Here is a 17,000-nt window from a genome sequence, read left to right as displayed (position 1 = left end):
AGTGCCGGTGAATAGAGAGATGAGATCTGAGCAGTAGGATTCCCTCCAAATACCCCCACGCGCTTCTGCGACCGGCCAAACAACAGCAATGGCAGCAGCAGCAGCACAACAGCCAAGCCAAGCTGCCACGTTGGTGCTGTACATGTATGTTCGGAGCGAGTGCTGCAGGCTCGACCATGTGAGTCGTGCCTGTCCCCATCTCAGCCAGCAGAGGGTTAACCTTTCCACGCTTTCATTGGCAGAAAAGGAGTAACCCGGTTAGATCCATCCGTCCAATCAGCTGCCGAGAGACGAGGAGACGCGAGCCAAGCCTGCTTGACATGGATACACTTTGTATCAATCGCCGCCATGGACACGACCGACGCGCCGCAGCTCATTGAGCACGTGAACCAGAGCGTCAGCTTCACGCCCAACGACTGCCGCTGGATCCCCGGGTCGGCGCGCTTCGTGGCCATGGGCATCTACCCCAAGGCCACGGGCGCGCTGACCGTCTACGGGCTCAACCAGGGGCAGCTCAAGACGCACGCGGTGTTCGAGAAGCCGCACGGGATCAAGTGCGGCACCTTCGGGGCCTCCGCTCTGGAGGACAGACACCTCGCCACGGGCGACTACGGCGGCGTCATGAGCGTCTGGTAAATGACCACTTCAAGCTCGAAAGAACGGGCTCAAAAGCTCCAGAATTGAACTCGCAAGGGCTGATAATGTGTATGCCTTTTGTTGCTGCCGTGGACAGGGACCTGGAGAAGGCCGACGTGCCCGTGTACTCGGCACAGGCGCACAAGTCCATTGTAAACGCGATTGACGGCTGCGGGGGCCAGAACATCGGCAGCGGCGCCCCGGAGATCGTCACGGGCGGACGTGACGGCTGCATCCGCGTCTGGGACGTGCGCGTGTCCGAGCCGGTGGTGACGCTGGAGCCCAAGGAGACGGACACGGCTCGGGACTGCTGGACCGTGTGCTTCGGCAACTCGTACAACGACGTGGAGCGCTGCGTCGTGGGCGGCTACGACAACGGCGACATCAAGATGTTCGACCTGCGCACCAACTCGCTGCGGTGGGAGACCAACTGCCAGAACGGCGTCGTCAACGTGCAGTTCGACCGCAAAGACATCGAGATGAACAAGCTGCTGGTGACCACGCTTGAGTCCAAGTTCCGTGTCTACGACCTGCGCACGTTCCACCCGGAGCAGGGCTTCGCGTGCATGACGGAGAAGGCGCACAAGTCCACGATCTGGCAGGGCCGCTTCTTGCCCCAGAACCGCGATCTGTTCATGACTGGCGGAGGCAACGGTGGCTTCAATCTGTACAAATAGTAAGTGGTTGTATTGTATACTGCGTAGGGGGTTCCATGGCAGTGGATCTAACCACTTGTTGTTGTGTGTCTATTAGTCATTACCCACTCTCGAGGACGGCGAAGGACGCTGACGGACGACTGTATGGCGTATGCGGCACAGTTGAGCTGCTGAATTCGCGAGTGCTTTCGACTCAGCCCATCGTCAGCATGGACTGGAGGTACGCCTTAAAACCCTATAGCTACTTGGCTAAAATGCTTCCTTGCTAACTATTTGGTTGCCGTCCTTGTTGATTTACAGCCCGGATCGTGAGGGCCTCTGCACGTTGGCGTGCTTGGACCAGACTGTTCGCGTCTACATCGTTACGAAGACCAACAAGTACTAGGTCGCCTGCATTTTGATGAACAGGGTCTGCACAATATTTCGTAAAGAGAATCAAGACGCTGGCTGCTTATTCCACCGCTACGAGCCCCGCGGGGTTCACATTGACGTTGGAGGTCAGCGGTTTGAAACCGAGCGCTCGGATTTCCTCCTCTGGGATGCCAAACTGCGTCAACTTCTCTGTGAACGTCCGCAGTGTGTCGTTGTAGGCCTTGCTCTCCTTAGTCACGTTGTACTGCAGCTTGCGGATCTTGGTGTTCTTCGAGTCCAGCAACGTGCCGAGCGTCTCGGTCACACGACGCGCCTGCACTGGGTCGAGGTTGGCAGCGAGCAGAATCTCCTGCAGTTGAGCTCCCTTGCGCGCGTGCTGATCGTCCATGGCGGCGAGACGCTGCTCCAGGATGAGGTTCTTGCACTCGCCTTTCTTGTGGATGGTCTGCACCGTGTGCTCGAACGTGTCGTACAGCGCGTTGCGGTCCGACTCCATGGTGCGGTACTTGGTCGTGAGCTCCGCCTGCCGCTGCTTGAGGTCGTGCACCTGCTGCGCCAGATAGAGCAGCCGCGCCTTGGCGTTGCGCAGCGAGAGTTTGTCCTTCTGCTCGTCTTTGAGCTCGTGCCGGAGGTGCTCAACCTCCTGAATGGCAGCAGCCAGCGGCTCGGACAGACGCTTGTTCTCTTGCGATACGTCGTGCATGAGCTTAGTGTTGGCCGCCGCCTTCTTCTTCATGGCGGCGATCTCGTTCTTGAGCGAGTCGATGAGCCGCAGGTTGTCCTTGGTGATGTCGTTGTAGTAGTTCTTGATCTGCGTGAAGGCCTTCTCGTGGTTCTTCATCAGGTCGTTGATGTGCAGGTTCTTGCGCTCCTCGATCTCGTGGATGTCGACCTTGCGGCGCAGCTCGAGCGACTCCTGCAGCTCGCGCAGCCGCTGCTGGCAGCGGGCCTCGAGTGCCGCGTTGTTCTTCTCGAACTGCTCGCGCAGCTTCATGAGGTTCTTCTCGTGCGCCTGCTTCATCTGCTCGATCTCGTCCTCGTTGGACAAGTCGCGCTCCTTGAGCTCGAGCTTGAGTGACTGCTTGGTGCTGCGCAGCACGGTCTCGCGGTGCTCGTGCAGGTCTCGCTCCTCGTCCAGGTGGCCCGTGCCGTCCGCCTGCACGCGCTTGAGGTTGTTCTTGTGCTCGTAGTCGAGATGCTTGACCTTCTGCACGTACACGCGCACCTCGACGCGGTGGTTGTCCTCCATGACCTCCATCTCGCGGTCCTTGGCCATGATCTGGTTCTCGTGGTCCTGGATCTCCTGCTTGGTGATCTCGTAGAACGACTCGATCATGTCCTGGGCAACAAACAGAGCTAAGTGAGCCCCTTACTCAGGTTGAAGTTGTTAAGCTGTAGACGAACGCGTTCGTGCTGCACGTAGTTGCGGTCCACTTGGGCCTTCTCCAGCTGCTGCCGCAGCATCTGAATCACCTCCTTGAGCATCGGCACGTCCATCGTGTCGTACTCTACAACCCAAGAAGCGCCATTCTTCAGGACCAATGTATAGCAAACTTTGTCATGGGTAAGACGTACCCGAGGGCTCCTCCGGCGGGGGTTCCTCCTCCTTCTTGCCCTTCTTTCCCTTCTTCTCCTTCTTCTTGGGCCCCATTGACACTCGCTAACTTCCTGCTTCGTTCAGTTCACTCTCTAGATGCTGGAGGACGTTACGCCGGACGAGGTGGTGCCCCTTTGACCCTTTTGATCTGTCAGCCGCTGGTCAAGATCCCGCACGTCCCTTCACCTCGCTAGAATCCTCTGATCCAGAGGTCCTGTAGAGGAAGAGAGGAGGCAGCGTTCATGGGGAATGCGCGATCCAACGCGAGGAGCTTGGCGAGCGTGCACTACCTGAGCGTCTCGGGCGACGAGAGCAAGTGGGTGTCTTTAGTCCGAGAGCATTGAAGGTAGTGAGTGGGGTCTCTAGTTGACACGATGGTCTGTTGATGCGCTGCAGCTCGACGATGTACGAGGAGCCTCTGCTGGACAAGACCCGCGTGTATGACGACGTTGCGCGCGGCAAGGAGCGGCAATTGCAGCAGAAGCCTCGCGACGACGCGGTGGACCTCGGGACGGTCATCCACCAACTCAACAGCTTCTTCGCAGTCGTTTGGCCAGTCTCCACCGCCATCATCTGCTCCAGGTGAGCGAGCACACAAAGGCATTATAGATCCACTATGACAAGGCTAGCTCATCTCAATCGTCTTTGTCATGGTTGCAGTCTCGCTGCGTCGTACATTACGGACCCCGTTATGGAGCGAGCTATGACGTACGCCGAATCTTGAGAGTAATACTGCTTCCAGTCATTCATTCAGTGGACTAACTCAGTGGTTGTCTGCGTAGGACTTACATGTACTACCAAGACATCGACTCGTCCGAATTGTCCACAGCCGCAAAGACCGAGGAGGCGCTGCTAAATGCTCTTTTGGTCATCGTCTTCATCGCCTTCCTCACGTTCGGCATCGTGCTGCTCTACAAGTGCAACGGCATGCACCTCTTCGCGGGGTACTGCGTCATCTACTCGGCCGCGCTGCTCGGGCTCATGGGCTCCAAGCTGGTCATCATCGTGCTGTGCGACAACCTCCACTGGGTCGTGGACCGCGTCTCGCTCACCGTCGTCATGTACAACTTCGCCATGGTGGGCGTGCTCAGCATTTTTTACCAGAAGGGCATCCCAGGGGCGCTCGAGCGTGGCTACCTGGTCGCCACCAGCGTCATCGTCGCTTGGCAGCTCGCTCAGTTGCCCGAGTGGAGCATCTGGATGCTGCTGCTTCTGCTCGGCTTCTGGGACCTCTTCGCCGTCTTGACGCCGGTGGGGCCTCTCCGCTGCCTGGTGGACCTCGTTCAGGAGAAGGGCACGCCGATCCCAGGGCTCCTGTTCGAAGCCGACGTGGAGCGCGCTCACATGGACGAGAAGACCAGCGTCCAGACTGAGGCCGTAGACGTGCCGAGGCGGAGAGTTGCGAGTCGTGACACAGTGCCAGAGGAAATCTTCATCAAGCGCCTGCTGCTCGCTGGACAGGCTGACAGTACAGTGCAAGAGCGCGGTGCGGTCGATGCGTCCCAATTCCGACGCCAACTTCAAGCATTCCTGTACGACCAGAACTCGCAGTGCCAGAACCGAAGCGAGGAACTCGCTCGCAGCTTCCAGCGCAACCAACTGCGTCTCTGGAGAAACCTCTACAGCTACTACGGCGTCGACTACGTGTCGAGGCTACAGCCGTACCCGGGCATCCACGTCGTGTTCGCAGGTTCCGCTGAGTACCCAAGTCGTGGCAGCGGCGGAGAGGATCAACAGGACAAGTCCATCAAGCTGGGTCTGGGCGACTTCATCTTCTACAGTGTGCTGGTTGCACGCGCGTCTCTCCACGGTTTTGCAGTCTTCGCTGCCTGCTTCTTCAGCATCCTCGTCGTAAGTGCACCCCGCGTTATCTGTTTGGTTCGCTGTATGACTAACTGGGCCTCTGCTTTGATGCGAATTTCCAGGGCCTAGCCGTGACTCTGTACTTGCTCGCGCGCTTCGACGCCTTGCCGGCACTCCCGATCTCGCTGTTCCTGGGCATCATCGTCTACCTGCTCACAATCACCCTCGTGTCCCCGTTGCTGGACGAGCTCCACGCCAGCAACGTCCTCGGCTTCTAGAATGGTCATAGTTACTCCACCGTTTGCATCGTGTCTCGAGCGCGCCGACAGCGACATGGCCTTTCGATAGCGTAGCACACCGTTTCTCCGGGTCGTTTTCAGGGGCAACGTGAACAAGCAGTGCCTCTTGGTTAAGGCAGTGGGAACCTTCCTGCGTATCTTGAACGGCGCCCGCGCCCGCGGCGTGCCACTTTAGTCATCAATCCGTCAGTCCGAGATTCTAGCTTAGCTGGTCGATCAGGTTGCAGCCCATGCAGCGCCCTGCAGCCAGCTAAATTTTGGGCAAGCGTTCGCTCCAGAACAATATAGCGCAGGAAACCTCGGAGCCGTTGAGTCGCTCGTTTAGTTTGCAGGAAAACCGGTTGCACTCGCCTGCCAAAAATGCCACCAAAACGACACGCGCGCTGCATCCCATTGCGGTGGCGAATTGTGCAGCCATCCTGCCGCTGCTTGGAGCTGGCCACAAGTCGCTCGACGCCTGCACGAGGATAGGTCTCCAGGATCAGAGTGCTTGGGCTGTTGGCAACACGCTGCAATTTAACTACTATAGTCCAATGTGTGTTGTAGTAGCGCGGTGCGTGGAAATCATGATGAAACGGATCCACCAAAAGATACTGTGAACCGGCTACAACTTCAACATGAGCGATAACGGCCCGGCATAATGTGGTATGATACCCTCGTGCTCGTGCACGCATTGATGGAGGATCAGTGCGTGCGATTTGGCTGACGGCGCCGCACTCCGTCGCCATGAAGAAGCGCCGAGGGGTGTCGCTGGGGTGCGTGTCGAGCGGAAACAGATTATTCGGGGGCACGCGAGGCGATCCGTTACGGCGTCTCATGCTCGAGGGCCTGGTGCCTAATGCCCGCCGCAGCTCTTCTCGGGCGACCTCTTCGAACTTTTCACTCGTTGGCCAGCCTTGCTCGTTGGCTGTGCGTTCGCCGGTATTTCTCCCAGTTGTTTTGGCCGCTGCCGTAGTCTTAGCGGACGTGTAACTTAGTAGTTTCGCGAAAAAAAGTTCCAAAAGCGCCGGAGCTCTCCGCCGACGCCGCCACGCAGGGTCTTTTGAAAAATAGCCTTTTCTGGCCTTGAAACTTCCGGTCTCTCTTTCGGGGGCACTCAGTAGCCTGATCCTCGATCTTGTGCAAAGAGCACGCCTTGAGGGCGTTACTCTCGTAGGTTCACCGCCGACCGGCTTAGCACGCAGGTTTTCCGCAGCATTCAAACACTCACGCCCGGCCGCGGACGAGCTCCGCCCTTCGATCGCAGAGGGGAGTTGAGCATGGAGCCGCCAGGCGCAACGGCGGAGTGGTCGCAACGATCACCAACCGTGACGCCCAGTACCAAACTTGAGTCGGTCGCACCGAGACCCGACCAAGTCCCATCAGCAGGGAAGCTTCCAGGCTGCACGTGGCCTCCGGAGTCGACCGGACTTCAGCGCTCGGAGATGGTGGCGGCGTGGCAGGGCCGGCCAATGCACGAGCCGCACGTCGGTGGCGTCCCTCGCTCTGTGCTGCAGCGGTTGTTCGCGATGCCGTCTGAAGGCGGTCCAGGCACGCCAATCCACAGCCCCCGTCGTCGCTGCTCCGCCGCGTCGGCTGCGGTTGCGGCCATGGTGCACAGCCCCCGAGCCTTCGCCAACGGCGAGCGAAGCCCCCTTAAGAAGCGAGACCCCACCGCCCAAACGTATCAGTGCTTTTCTCCGACCCCGGAATTCGGTAGTTACGGGAGCAGTAGCAACTGCAGCAGTCGCTGCAGCAGTCCGATTCCGATCAGCCACTTCCCGGACCGCCCGATCCCGTCAGACGACGAAGGAGACGAGAGCGAGGAAGAGGTCGCCATGCTGCGCCAACAGGTAGCGCTGCTGATCAAAAGCCTTGAGGACGAGAAGAAGCGGCGCGCGTCCGAACAGCACCTCATGCAGACCGTAAGTCAGCGCTCTGATGGTGATGATAGTCACCCGCTTGCCTTCTTGATACTGACCACCGTGTGCGCTTGTGTAGAAAATCATCGAGCTCCAGGGCTTGATCCGAGGCAACGCGCACGAAGACGAAGACGGATTGGAGTCGGACGCCGTCGCTGCTACCAACGCGAAGTTGTCGATGGCGCGGGAGAATGAGAGGCTGGAGAACAACCAGGTGAGGCGATGGTCGGCTCCCGTGGATGAAGACGAAGGAGTTGAGTCGTCGCCTTGCGGTTGTTCGCGGAAGCAAGTGGATACGAGCGGAGAGGCCGCTGCCAAACTGCAGCTCACCAGGCTCCGAGCGCGTATGCACGCTATTGTCATCGACTCACAACGCGAGACCCAGTAAGTTACTTGCGGCTATCTGTCGGTTGCAATGCAGTTCACTTACCTAGCTCGACCGTGCAGAACACTTCGAGCCCAACTGGAAGGTGCGAAGCGAAGCCACGGCAAGCGGGAGAAGCAGCTCACGCTCGAGACGACAATCAAAGTCGCAGCACTTGAGCAGAAGCACGCCGTAGCCACGACTCGGCTGGCGCAGCAGGCTGCAAACAGCGCTGCACAGGTGGAGAAGCTGCAGGCCGAAAAGCAGGAGCTCCTGGCATGTATGCAGGCGCAGCAAGAGCGTCTCACGCAGCTGGAGCTTGCTCTCGGCGGCAAGCAGATCGTGGATGCCTCCTCTCGGTGATCGCACGTCGAGAGGTGGCGCCCACCAACAGACACGAGCGCCCGTGATTTAAAAATTCTTATAAGTGGTGTATGTGCAGCCTCCGCATACTGCGATGAAGCAGGAAATGCACACGACTGGGGGCCAGGCAGGAAGGAATCTGCATGAACAGGCAGGCATCAAAATGACACAATAGAACAGAGAGAGGAGAAGCATCAGTGCGCTGCATGTAGACGATCGAAGGTCTACCTGGGCAATCTGCTCTGCTCTCCGCTCTCTCCTGGCATCCCTAACACGCTTCACAGCAAAACATCATAAGCTGAGAGTGATGAGGATCCCATGAACTATAGAATACAATATAAACAGCACAGCCTTGCCACCTGGATGCACGCCTCCATTGCCTTTCACCAAGTGAACGAGCACATCATCCCAGAGCCGCAGAACTGGTGGTCGAGGTGCGTAGTATATTACGAAGACGCGTTAAACTTCACCCGGATCTCCTCTTCGCCCAAAAGGCCAGCACTGATCGAGTTGATGTTGCCCGTGAATACGCGTCGCTCCCACGTCGCAGTGTCAAAGTACAGGAACTGCGGCGCAAGCGAGCTGTTCGCTAATGACGGCCCCGTGCCCGAGCCCATCGCACTACCAATGGAACCGATGCTACCATTGCCAGTAGGAGACCCGCTGCTTGACCCCCCTACCGAAGAGTTGGCATTACCCGTCAGAAGAGCAGCATCTGCAGGAGAGGCGCGCTTCAACCAGGTCTTCAACTCAGCGTGGTAGCGCCACTCGCGACTGTAGAGCTCCTGCGCCGCGTACGCCTGCAAAACATCCTTGGGCATCGAGTAGTAGATGAAGAACAGCGTCTCGAGGTGGAACTTGGACAGATGCGTCGTCTTGAGCACCGGCGGCTGGTTGTAGTAGCACGTTGGCAACGAGAACTGCGGTTCTTTTGTCAGCTGCTCTTCAGACCAGGGAGATGCGAACGTAGGGTACAGCGGCCTGGAGATAACAGCCAGCCACAGAATTAGTTAGCCTCGTATCATCAACAGCCTCCGCTGAACCTGCCCAAGAACTTACTCTGCAGCGTTGAGGTTCAATCCAAGCGACGTCAGGTCGCAGCCCATTGCCAAGTTCTTCTTGGAGTCGTTGCCCGGCCGGATGATGGTGTGCAGCATCCCCAGGAGCCCGTACTGATTGCTCGGGTCCAGTTCACCATTGCTCGTTTCGCTCGTGGCTGCCTGCTCGTCTGGCCGGGGCGCTCGGAAATGATCGAACGCCTCAGTGCCTAGATTTACGCTGCCACTGCTCGCTGCTGCCTGCGCCGCGCTGCCAGCCCGACTGCCTATGGAAGTGCCGCCCTTCTGCTGCTCCAACCGTGAGGACACCATCCCGTCCGCTGCGCTTGAGGTGAAGCTCGAGTGTCTCTTGAGCTCGGTCGGTGGCCGCATGGGGCTCTTCTCGCTAACCCCGGGCCCACCAAACGTCGAGAGCGCTGGGAAGTCCTCCTTCTGGATCACGAACTCAGACGGCTGCCCGCGCATGCGGTCGGCCGCCGTGCCTTCGAAGCTCGACTCCAGCGACAGCGAGCCCATCCTGCTCAACCACCGAGGCTTTTAGTCCCTCCTGCCTGTCTTCAGTTCCCAGCACAGTTGAACTCACCTGGATCCGAGAGCAGGGAACTCTGACATGTCGGGCGCCTTGTTCTCCGTCGGCAGCTGGAAATTCCGTCCTGAAGCAGCAGTTAACCCCCACCCAGTCAGTCATGACACTCTTAACTCCAGCAGCAACTCTAGCTCGCTCCGAGCTCACCGGAGTTGATGCGGTGCAGCTCGTGCGTCGGCGGCATCGCCGCGCCTCCCACTTGCATGCGTCCCACGCCCGAGCCGCCCAAAAACTGCCAGCACCAACAAAAATTAGTTCAAAACTCCCAGCCACCTCCCGGCCAACTGCCGCGTGCCGTACCGAGCTGGCTCCTCCTCCCTGCATCATGGCGCTGTTGTAGCCCGCGTACGAGCCGTGCATCTGCGCCAGGTTGGGCTCCGGCGCCTCCGCGTCCATGGCCGCCCCCAGGCCGCTGCCCATGGAGTGGAAGGACGAGAGACTCAGGTGCGGGCCGCCGCTGCCGCCCAGGCCGTTGCTGGCGCCCAGCGGCTTGGAGCCCGCGAACTCGTCTCGGTGGTAGTAGTACTGGCTGGCGTCGAAGTCCTCCTGGTAGTATAGTAGCCACAGCGGCAGCAGCAGCAGCAGTAGTAGTAAGGATTAGCTGGTGTTTTATCTTACTCCGGAGTCCCATTTAGGCCGCACCTTGTCCTCCGCCGTCTGGATGTTGTCCTTGAAGTAGGCGAACTTGTCTTTGGACGGGTCGATCATGGCCGACGAGCGCGAGGCAGGGAGAGAGAGAGGAGCGCTTCGCTTCGGCTCAGGCCTGCTTCACTGTGTGTGGCGTTTCTGGGGTGATCCCCCCAGCGGTGTGGTGCACATATCAAGCAACTTTAACTCGCGCAAGTAAAGTTGCGCGCCGAAAATTTGGTGGTTTGTTTTCAACACCATGTCGGAAAGATCGCAGCAGTTTGATGGGACAAGCCGCCAAAAGGCGCAGTTTTTCCGGCACATCACTTAATCTGGGACACCACATTTTCGGCCGGTTCATGAATTGGTAAATCACGTTAGGTAAACTCAAAACCTCATGACAAACCGCCACTATTATCATCAATACTGGTTCGCGGGCAGTTCGGTGTTTTTTGTAGTTGCTATTGCAGTACGCTTTACATACATTTCTTGTGGTGTTATTGCGGTACAGACAATTCCTCGGTAGTAATCCCTAGGTGAGGAATAACCGCTCATCAGGAATAAAATTGCGGGTCCCAACGAATTCAGGATGACCTTCCTATTCAAAGCCAAGAAATTATCCCCCCTCACCCTTCAATCGTAATAAGGAATGCAAAAACACAAGATATGAATATTATGGGGTGTTTAACTATAGCAACATTTCATTCTGTACAGGACTAACAAAGTAGTCAAGCAAAGGCATTTGCTGCTTGTATCCTTGCTTTCTTCCAAGCTCTTCGCCTGCATTGTTCTGAGCCCGCTCACAGAGCTGTCGGAGACGCCTGTTGCATCTGCTCTAGTGAGGATTTTGGCGATCCACCTTAGATGCTTCAACGCCCAGCTCCTCTTTAGTGGTCTCAGGCTCATCATCAACGACCACAATTGCGCCACTTTCGTCTTCAAAAGGTGGGTTTTTGTCTTCGTCAATACCGCAAAACTCTCCATCTGTGGGTTTGTCGATAATGTCCTCATGTGGCGGGTTAACCCTTTAGTGTTCAAAATTATATTTGAGTTTTGTATACTGAAGTCCCCATGGTAAAACATGCATAAATGCTTGGTTTTGCGCCGCACCCCGCAGCATAATATATCATTTTGCAGGGGTGTATCAATAATTATTGCAATTATTGTTGTAAAACCTTGCAATATGCTTGGTTTTACGCAAGTGATATAATAGGTTAACATCAATAGAGGGGTGATTTTATTGGATTAAATTTGTAAAACCAAGCATATTGCAAGGTTTTAGGACCATCAACCACAATAGGGTTAAGCAACTCCTCCACGGACATCGGGTTTGACGCTCGTAAGCTCGATAGCATCGAGCTCAGCTCGTCGGCGATCGAGTCGTCCTTTTCAGGCTCGTCACACTCGCACATGTAGTTGTCCAAAAGTACGGTGTGTCCCCAACACTTCGCAAAAAGAGAGGGAGGCATGGAGTTTCAGCACTCAATGCACAAAATAATTACCTGGTAAATGTCCACCTTGTACAACTTGGCCGCCTTCGATATGTCCATCGTTGGATCGGCTTCAAGGAGATCGAGGGCGTGTTGAATTTGCCTGCGCCTGTACCGACGCTTGAACGCGGCAATTATCCCCGCGTCAAGCAGTGGTCGTGTTGGGTGGGAGGAAACCACCTCAACATTCGTCAGGGAGTCGGCGTCGTAGCTTCCGTGCACCGTAGCGTTATCCAGGATCGTAAGAACCTTCCGATGCTGCAGTCGGAACTTGGTGCCGACATCCTTGAGCCACTTTGAGAAGATTGCGCGCGACATCCACATCTTCACGCTGTTCGTGTAGTTCAGCTCCAATGCCCACTGCCATGTCCTTCTTAAAGCCTCGGGGCTTCTTCGACTTCCCGACGAATAGCGGAGGGAGGCGCTCCGTACCGTCCGCGTTGCATGTCAACGCGATAGCCATGCGTGTTTTGGTTTCCTTGCCGAAGAGACGCTTCCGACTTCCGAGCCAAAGTGCGATCGGGGGGGGGGGGCATGGAGAAAAAGAGTCCGGTCATCCATGTTAAATATGTCTCGCAGCACGTAGTTTTTCAGTTCTCGCTGTAGGTCGCTAATAAACGCCTTAATGGCGGGCTCTCTCGCCGTGGAGCTTAACACTGCCAAACCTGTGGCGAATATTAAACCGGTGAAGCCACCCGTTGGACCACGTGAGTCGGTTTTCCAGCTTCGGGATCCGCGCGAACCGTGCGGCCTTCTCTCGGATAGCATCACCCGTAACCGTGACATTTCTATTCTTACGCCAACACACCCAGTTTGCTAGCGCGGTATCAGCTCGGGAAAGCGCACTTCATGCCGAGCTTTGACGATGAGCTGTGCGGTCGGCAGCTTCTTCGGGTCTTCTTTGCGCTTGAGAAGCTTGGAGATCACCCCCTGTGATGGAAGCTGAGAGAGCGAGAAGGTACTCATCAAGTTGGTTTTGCGACAGGTGAGGGTTCCGAGCTTGGTGCTCACAAATCCGGAGGCGCTGAGCGTTGGTGAACGATACCCGAGATGACTTGGGCTGGAACTTAGAATTGAGGTGAGAAGGCATTTGGGGCAAGCTGTGACTCTGAAATTGAGCTAATGGTGTTTGAGGGTCGCATCGGTTGCTGGCGGCAACAAATGTCGTGGCTGGCCAGCATGAATGGTTGGTCTGGTCCGACATGCTTGCAACCGCCGACACTACGAATGATGAGCGTGAAAGGCTGCTTTAAGTGTATCATATAGGTAGTACAGCGACTGTACCACACGTACGGCACACCTCATGACAGGAATACCCTCACCTAGGAAGAAAAGTGGCTTCCCGACGCCATGACTACCAAGGGTATTTTCTGTACATGTAACGTGGTTTACTGATTCATGGACCCGCAGGAAAACCTCATGCCAAACCGTCACTGGAGCGATTCCCGCAGCATATAATCCAAACCTAAATCCCAAGAAGTACGGAAATAGAATCTGGCCGAAACCCTCGCTCGTGTTGATAACATGGTCAAAGCGCTCCAAAGGGTTACTGGTGCAGGCTACCAGCTCGTTGTCCATACCGTCAAATTCCAACTGTCCAACCACGGTGTCCAACCGGTACTCGGTCAATCCACTTTAACGACAGTTATTTCAATTTTAGTGACAACTCCAACTGAGTAATATTCATTCATTCCGCATTTTGGAGCCAGACATACAGCGGCCACACACATAGCGGACAGCGGTGTCGGCGGCGATACGGACGAGTGCATGGCCTCGGGCGGGGTGACGGCCCCCAAGGCCAGCAGCTGCAGTGACGCGGAGGGCGGTTCTGCTCATGATGCCAACAAGATGCAAGGTAAGAACGCTGTTGCTCGGGTGGATATCTATTCTAACATTATGTTTGTGCAGTGTTATGTGTAGTCTAAGTAAATACACGAAGAGTTTTGCTGCTGTTGTTGCCTGTATTCATCAATGCTGAGGTGTTATGTGTAAGGTGTGTTATGCTATAAGAATGCTTTAACTTCGTGTTTATCGGTCGGCTTTGCTGGGTGCTGCAAATACAGGTCATTCTCGCGCAGGCTTTAGTCGGATGAACGCTGGCAACGCTGCAGGCGGCGTAGGATCAACAATATCGCCAAATGCCTTCAACTCCGTACCAGTCACGACTGCTGAGGAGCCATGTGTCTTCAAGAAGGCAAGCGCATTTGCTCTGCCTTGTCGCCAAACTCCAGCATCTCACTCTTGAATGCTGGTGATGAAGTGTCCAGCGCGAAGCCTGAAGGTAAGGAGAGCATCAGGTACCCTGTACTGTGTCGGTATTTGTGCAATGCTGTCTTTTTTTAACAGATCGCGAGGCGTAAACGCGAGATTCTGCCGTGAACCATTCAAACCAGATCGCAGACAGGGAACGACCCCCTTCTTCTTCGAGTGCGGCGTCTTGGCTTCAAAAGGCCTTGGCTTCAAGGGCTTGGGATTGATTGATGTCGGCACTGGTTTCATCGCTGCAGGCTAGATCAGACGTTGCCGTACAGTTGGTAAGTGTACGCAGCTGTGCTTCTACTGCTAACATTCTCTCATCGAGCCGTTTGTTTTGAAGGATCAAGACATCTATCAGCTCCAACTGGCGTTTAAGGAGGTCCAACGCGGGCGCAGGTTTCTCTTCATCGTCAGCCGTGCCAGATGCAGCAGCGAGAGGGGCCACAAAGGCCTTGTTTGTGGTGACGCTCCATGCAAGTAGCTCTGACTCGTCGACACCCAGCGCGGTCATCACTCCGTGTATCTTCGTGATGAATGGACTGCTGTTGCAGAGGCGCAGCATATCGGGATAGTGCATGAAGAGCGTTGCGGTAACAACGTCGACGACATCATCGTCAAGGTTGAGAGCTGAATCGGCGAACGCCATGGTGTTAGCGAATGGCACCAGCTGCATCTTGCGAGTGAGGACAAGCACCGGTGCGTCTAAGGCTGTTAGCGGAGGTAGGCGCGCACCGTCTTTCGGCTTCCACACGCTCAAGACGTGGGACATCTTCTCGTCGTACCGATCATGTAACCAAACGCCTTGTTGACGCGGTCCAGCTGCCAGCCGCGCTCGATGATCCAGTTCTCGACCAAGGCAACGCCGTTAGCGTGCATGGCCCCATCTCGTCGGAATGATGATAGGTAAGTTCAGGTGTCATCCGAACACTGTGCAAATCCGCTAGCTTCTTAACTCCAACCAGCAATCTATTGACGTAGGCTTGTGCACCAGGCACCGCCCGCTTTGCCGACGGAGTTTGTGATTAGGCTGCTCATTGTCAACTTCCAGGAGTTCTATCAGACTAAGCTCTAGCAAATCATCAATATCATCCGTGTTGCGCTTTTCGTGATAAACTGAGGGAATATGCGCTGACTTGGCACCTTCTGCATAGCCAGCGCCACAGCCAGAGCTTAAGGAGAACAGGTCAAGAAATTGGTCGGGTCCTTGAATAACGAGATGCCCTGTAGTAAAGCTGTTTTAACCCGCTTTAATCGAAGAAATAAGACCCCGCCAAGCACAAAAATTTTGCTAGGCGGGGTCTTATTTCAATAGTCGAGAAGAGTCAGCTATCCATCTTGCCTGGTAGATGGATAGCTGACTCTTCTCGACTGTTTCCGCGTCTGAGCTACGACCATAACGGTACCACATCATCACGACTAGGGCTGTATCGAGGTATTCACTCTTCGTCGATGCCGTTCCGTACAATAGAGATACCATAGCTTCCAAGTCTTGTTTCGACCACGGCGGTGCATCTTTCTCGTCGCCGATCTCCTCTCGGTTACTGCAGTACTTACTGTTAGAATGAGGTTCCTGAGAGACCGTAAAGGCTCTGTAAAGGCTTGAGGGTAAAGTGTACCCGCTGGTATTAAGGCGCTCTCCCATTGGTTAAGGGAGAGCCAATCATAGGACTACATAACTAGCCAATCAGGGGGCGCCCTGTTGGCGACCGCTCGTGCGATGATGTTTGACGGCATTCGGAGAGAGCTCACTTCTCCTTTTGCCAACGACTGAGCACTAGTCTATTAGAGGGCATTAAGAGATAAATAAAGCTTAAGTTTGACCAACCAAAACTGAGTTTTAACATTTCAAGTACTGAGTGCTCGAAGATGGTCCAGGACACCCCAATTCCCTTCGCGGGCCTTAAGTTCAATGGGAACCCAAACGACTTCCAGCGATGGAAAGACGCCGTGGTCGCACATCTCGTGAGCAAGACCAACAGCCGCAAGGTCTCTGAGATTCAAGCCGGAAGGGCTGCGCCCCGTCACGGGTTCCAGGATTTGCTCCTGCGTCCTGCCCATATCGCAGATCCGGGACCAGATGCTACGGATGATGCTCGCAATCAACATGAGTATGAGGTGGCTCTACTGGACGAAGTGGATTCCTACATCAGGGACATGTTCAACCAGACCCTGCCTCATACATACATGAATCAACTGAGTACGCCACTCTCCGCACAAAAGGTTGCGGCGTTTTGGGCGCAACTTGAGGTCGACTTTGGGAAGAGCGACGCCATGGGCATGGTGGAGTTGATCATGGAATTTGAGGAAACCATGACTGAGGGCTTCAAATCCGTGGCCGAACTATTTCAGAAGTTGCGCAACGTGAGAAACCGGCTGAACCGCCAAGGGCAAGAAACACTGCGTGTGCACTTGCTGCCAAGTCAACTGATGATTGGGAAGGTGCTTGCGATGCTACCGGGTCATCTTTGGGGACCTAGCGTCACATTCTCGCAGGAGGAATTCACCCTGGAGAAAATTGAGACCAAGTTGAAGTCAATCTTCGGCAACAAGAGTAAGGCCGAGATTCAGGCGATGGGCAAGACGACTCAGTGCCCGATTGAGATTCCGGTCAACTACGCTGCTAGAGGAATGACGGGTGCAAAGAAGGGACCGATGAAGAAGTCCGGCAAGCGCAAAACGATGATGCTGCCGACGGATGTTGAGCAAGCGAATGCCTGCTTCTACTGCAAAGGCGTGCACAACGACAAGAACAGGATTGGGCCCCACTTCGAGAAGGACTGTCCTATGAGAAAGGAGGACATGGCCAAGGGCGTCGGTCGAAAAGACATCTTCAGCGAGCCTCGCCCGCTCAAAGTGAGGAAGACGGACCATGCACGTGTGCAAAACGTGCAACCGGCTCCCAAGAGGAAGGAGATCCCGGTGGATGCTGCGGTCCTTCAACGCCTCAACATCAACAAGCCGAAGGCGGAAAAGGATCAGCCCAAGGATGAAG

At 55.7% G+C, this 17,000-nt stretch overlaps 7 protein-coding genes across 7 annotated transcripts; 4 read left to right on the top strand and 3 right to left on the bottom strand.

Annotated features, from left to right (window-relative positions):
• Window positions 1-348: 348 nt before the first annotated feature.
• PHYSODRAFT_534417 (hypothetical protein) lies at window positions 349-1,677 on the top strand (the record flags this gene model as incomplete). Its single annotated transcript, XM_009541021.1, has 4 exons — window positions 349-632; window positions 734-1,312; window positions 1,390-1,512; window positions 1,593-1,677. The coding sequence occupies 4 exons, from the start codon at window positions 349-351 to the stop codon at window positions 1,675-1,677; spliced, it is 1,071 nt and encodes a 356-aa protein (XP_009539316.1).
• Window positions 1,678-1,743: 66 nt separating this feature from the next.
• On the bottom strand, window positions 1,744-3,315 carry PHYSODRAFT_534444 (hypothetical protein; the record flags this gene model as incomplete). The annotated part of the gene is made up of 3 exons (XM_009541020.1): window positions 1,744-3,003; window positions 3,069-3,172; window positions 3,240-3,315. The coding sequence occupies 3 exons, from the start codon at window positions 3,313-3,315 to the stop codon at window positions 1,744-1,746; spliced, it is 1,440 nt and encodes a 479-aa protein (XP_009539315.1).
• Window positions 3,316-3,503: 188 nt separating this feature from the next.
• PHYSODRAFT_534649 (hypothetical protein) lies at window positions 3,504-5,193 on the top strand (the record flags this gene model as incomplete). The annotated part of the gene is made up of 4 exons (XM_009541019.1): window positions 3,504-3,577; window positions 3,658-3,843; window positions 4,044-4,941; window positions 4,999-5,193. The coding sequence occupies 4 exons, from the start codon at window positions 3,504-3,506 to the stop codon at window positions 5,191-5,193; spliced, it is 1,353 nt and encodes a 450-aa protein (XP_009539314.1).
• Window positions 5,194-6,787: 1,594 nt separating this feature from the next.
• PHYSODRAFT_534487 (hypothetical protein) lies at window positions 6,788-7,991 on the top strand (the record flags this gene model as incomplete). The annotated part of the gene is made up of 4 exons (XM_009541018.1): window positions 6,788-7,267; window positions 7,344-7,415; window positions 7,455-7,648; window positions 7,712-7,991. The coding sequence occupies 4 exons, from the start codon at window positions 6,788-6,790 to the stop codon at window positions 7,989-7,991; spliced, it is 1,026 nt and encodes a 341-aa protein (XP_009539313.1).
• Window positions 7,992-8,437: 446 nt separating this feature from the next.
• PHYSODRAFT_353225 (hypothetical protein) lies at window positions 8,438-10,394 on the bottom strand (the record flags this gene model as incomplete). Its single annotated transcript, XM_009541017.1, has 6 exons — window positions 10,278-10,394; window positions 9,936-10,181; window positions 9,783-9,867; window positions 9,633-9,702; window positions 9,051-9,566; window positions 8,438-8,972 (listed from the first exon to the last, which is right to left on the bottom strand). Exons 1-6 carry the CDS (start codon window positions 10,341-10,343, stop codon window positions 8,438-8,440), a joined length of 1,518 nt encoding a protein of 505 aa, XP_009539312.1. The 5' UTR covers window positions 10,344-10,394.
• Window positions 10,395-11,097: 703 nt separating this feature from the next.
• PHYSODRAFT_320170 (hypothetical protein) lies at window positions 11,098-12,842 on the bottom strand (the record flags this gene model as incomplete). Its single annotated transcript, XM_009541016.1, has 6 exons — window positions 11,098-11,268; window positions 11,555-11,707; window positions 11,765-12,076; window positions 12,114-12,245; window positions 12,408-12,597; window positions 12,715-12,842. The coding sequence occupies 6 exons, from the start codon at window positions 12,840-12,842 to the stop codon at window positions 11,098-11,100; spliced, it is 1,086 nt and encodes a 361-aa protein (XP_009539311.1).
• Window positions 12,843-15,874: 3,032 nt separating this feature from the next.
• Window positions 15,875-16,528, top strand: PHYSODRAFT_534543 (hypothetical protein; the record flags this gene model as incomplete). The annotated part of the gene is made up of 2 exons (XM_009541015.1): window positions 15,875-16,228; window positions 16,328-16,528. Coding segments are annotated over 2 exons (555 nt in total), but the record flags the coding sequence as incomplete, so codon positions are not given.
• Window positions 16,529-17,000: the final 472 nt, after the last annotated feature.

The sequence above is a fragment of the Phytophthora sojae genome, assembly GCF_000149755.1.
Source record: "Phytophthora sojae unplaced genomic scaffold PHYSOscaffold_18, whole genome shotgun sequence".
In the NCBI taxonomy this organism is placed as follows: domain Eukaryota; phylum Oomycota; class Peronosporomycetes; order Peronosporales; family Peronosporaceae; genus Phytophthora; species Phytophthora sojae.
The sequence above is the reverse complement of the archived record's forward strand: the minus strand, read 5'-3'. Positions and strand labels throughout refer to the sequence as shown.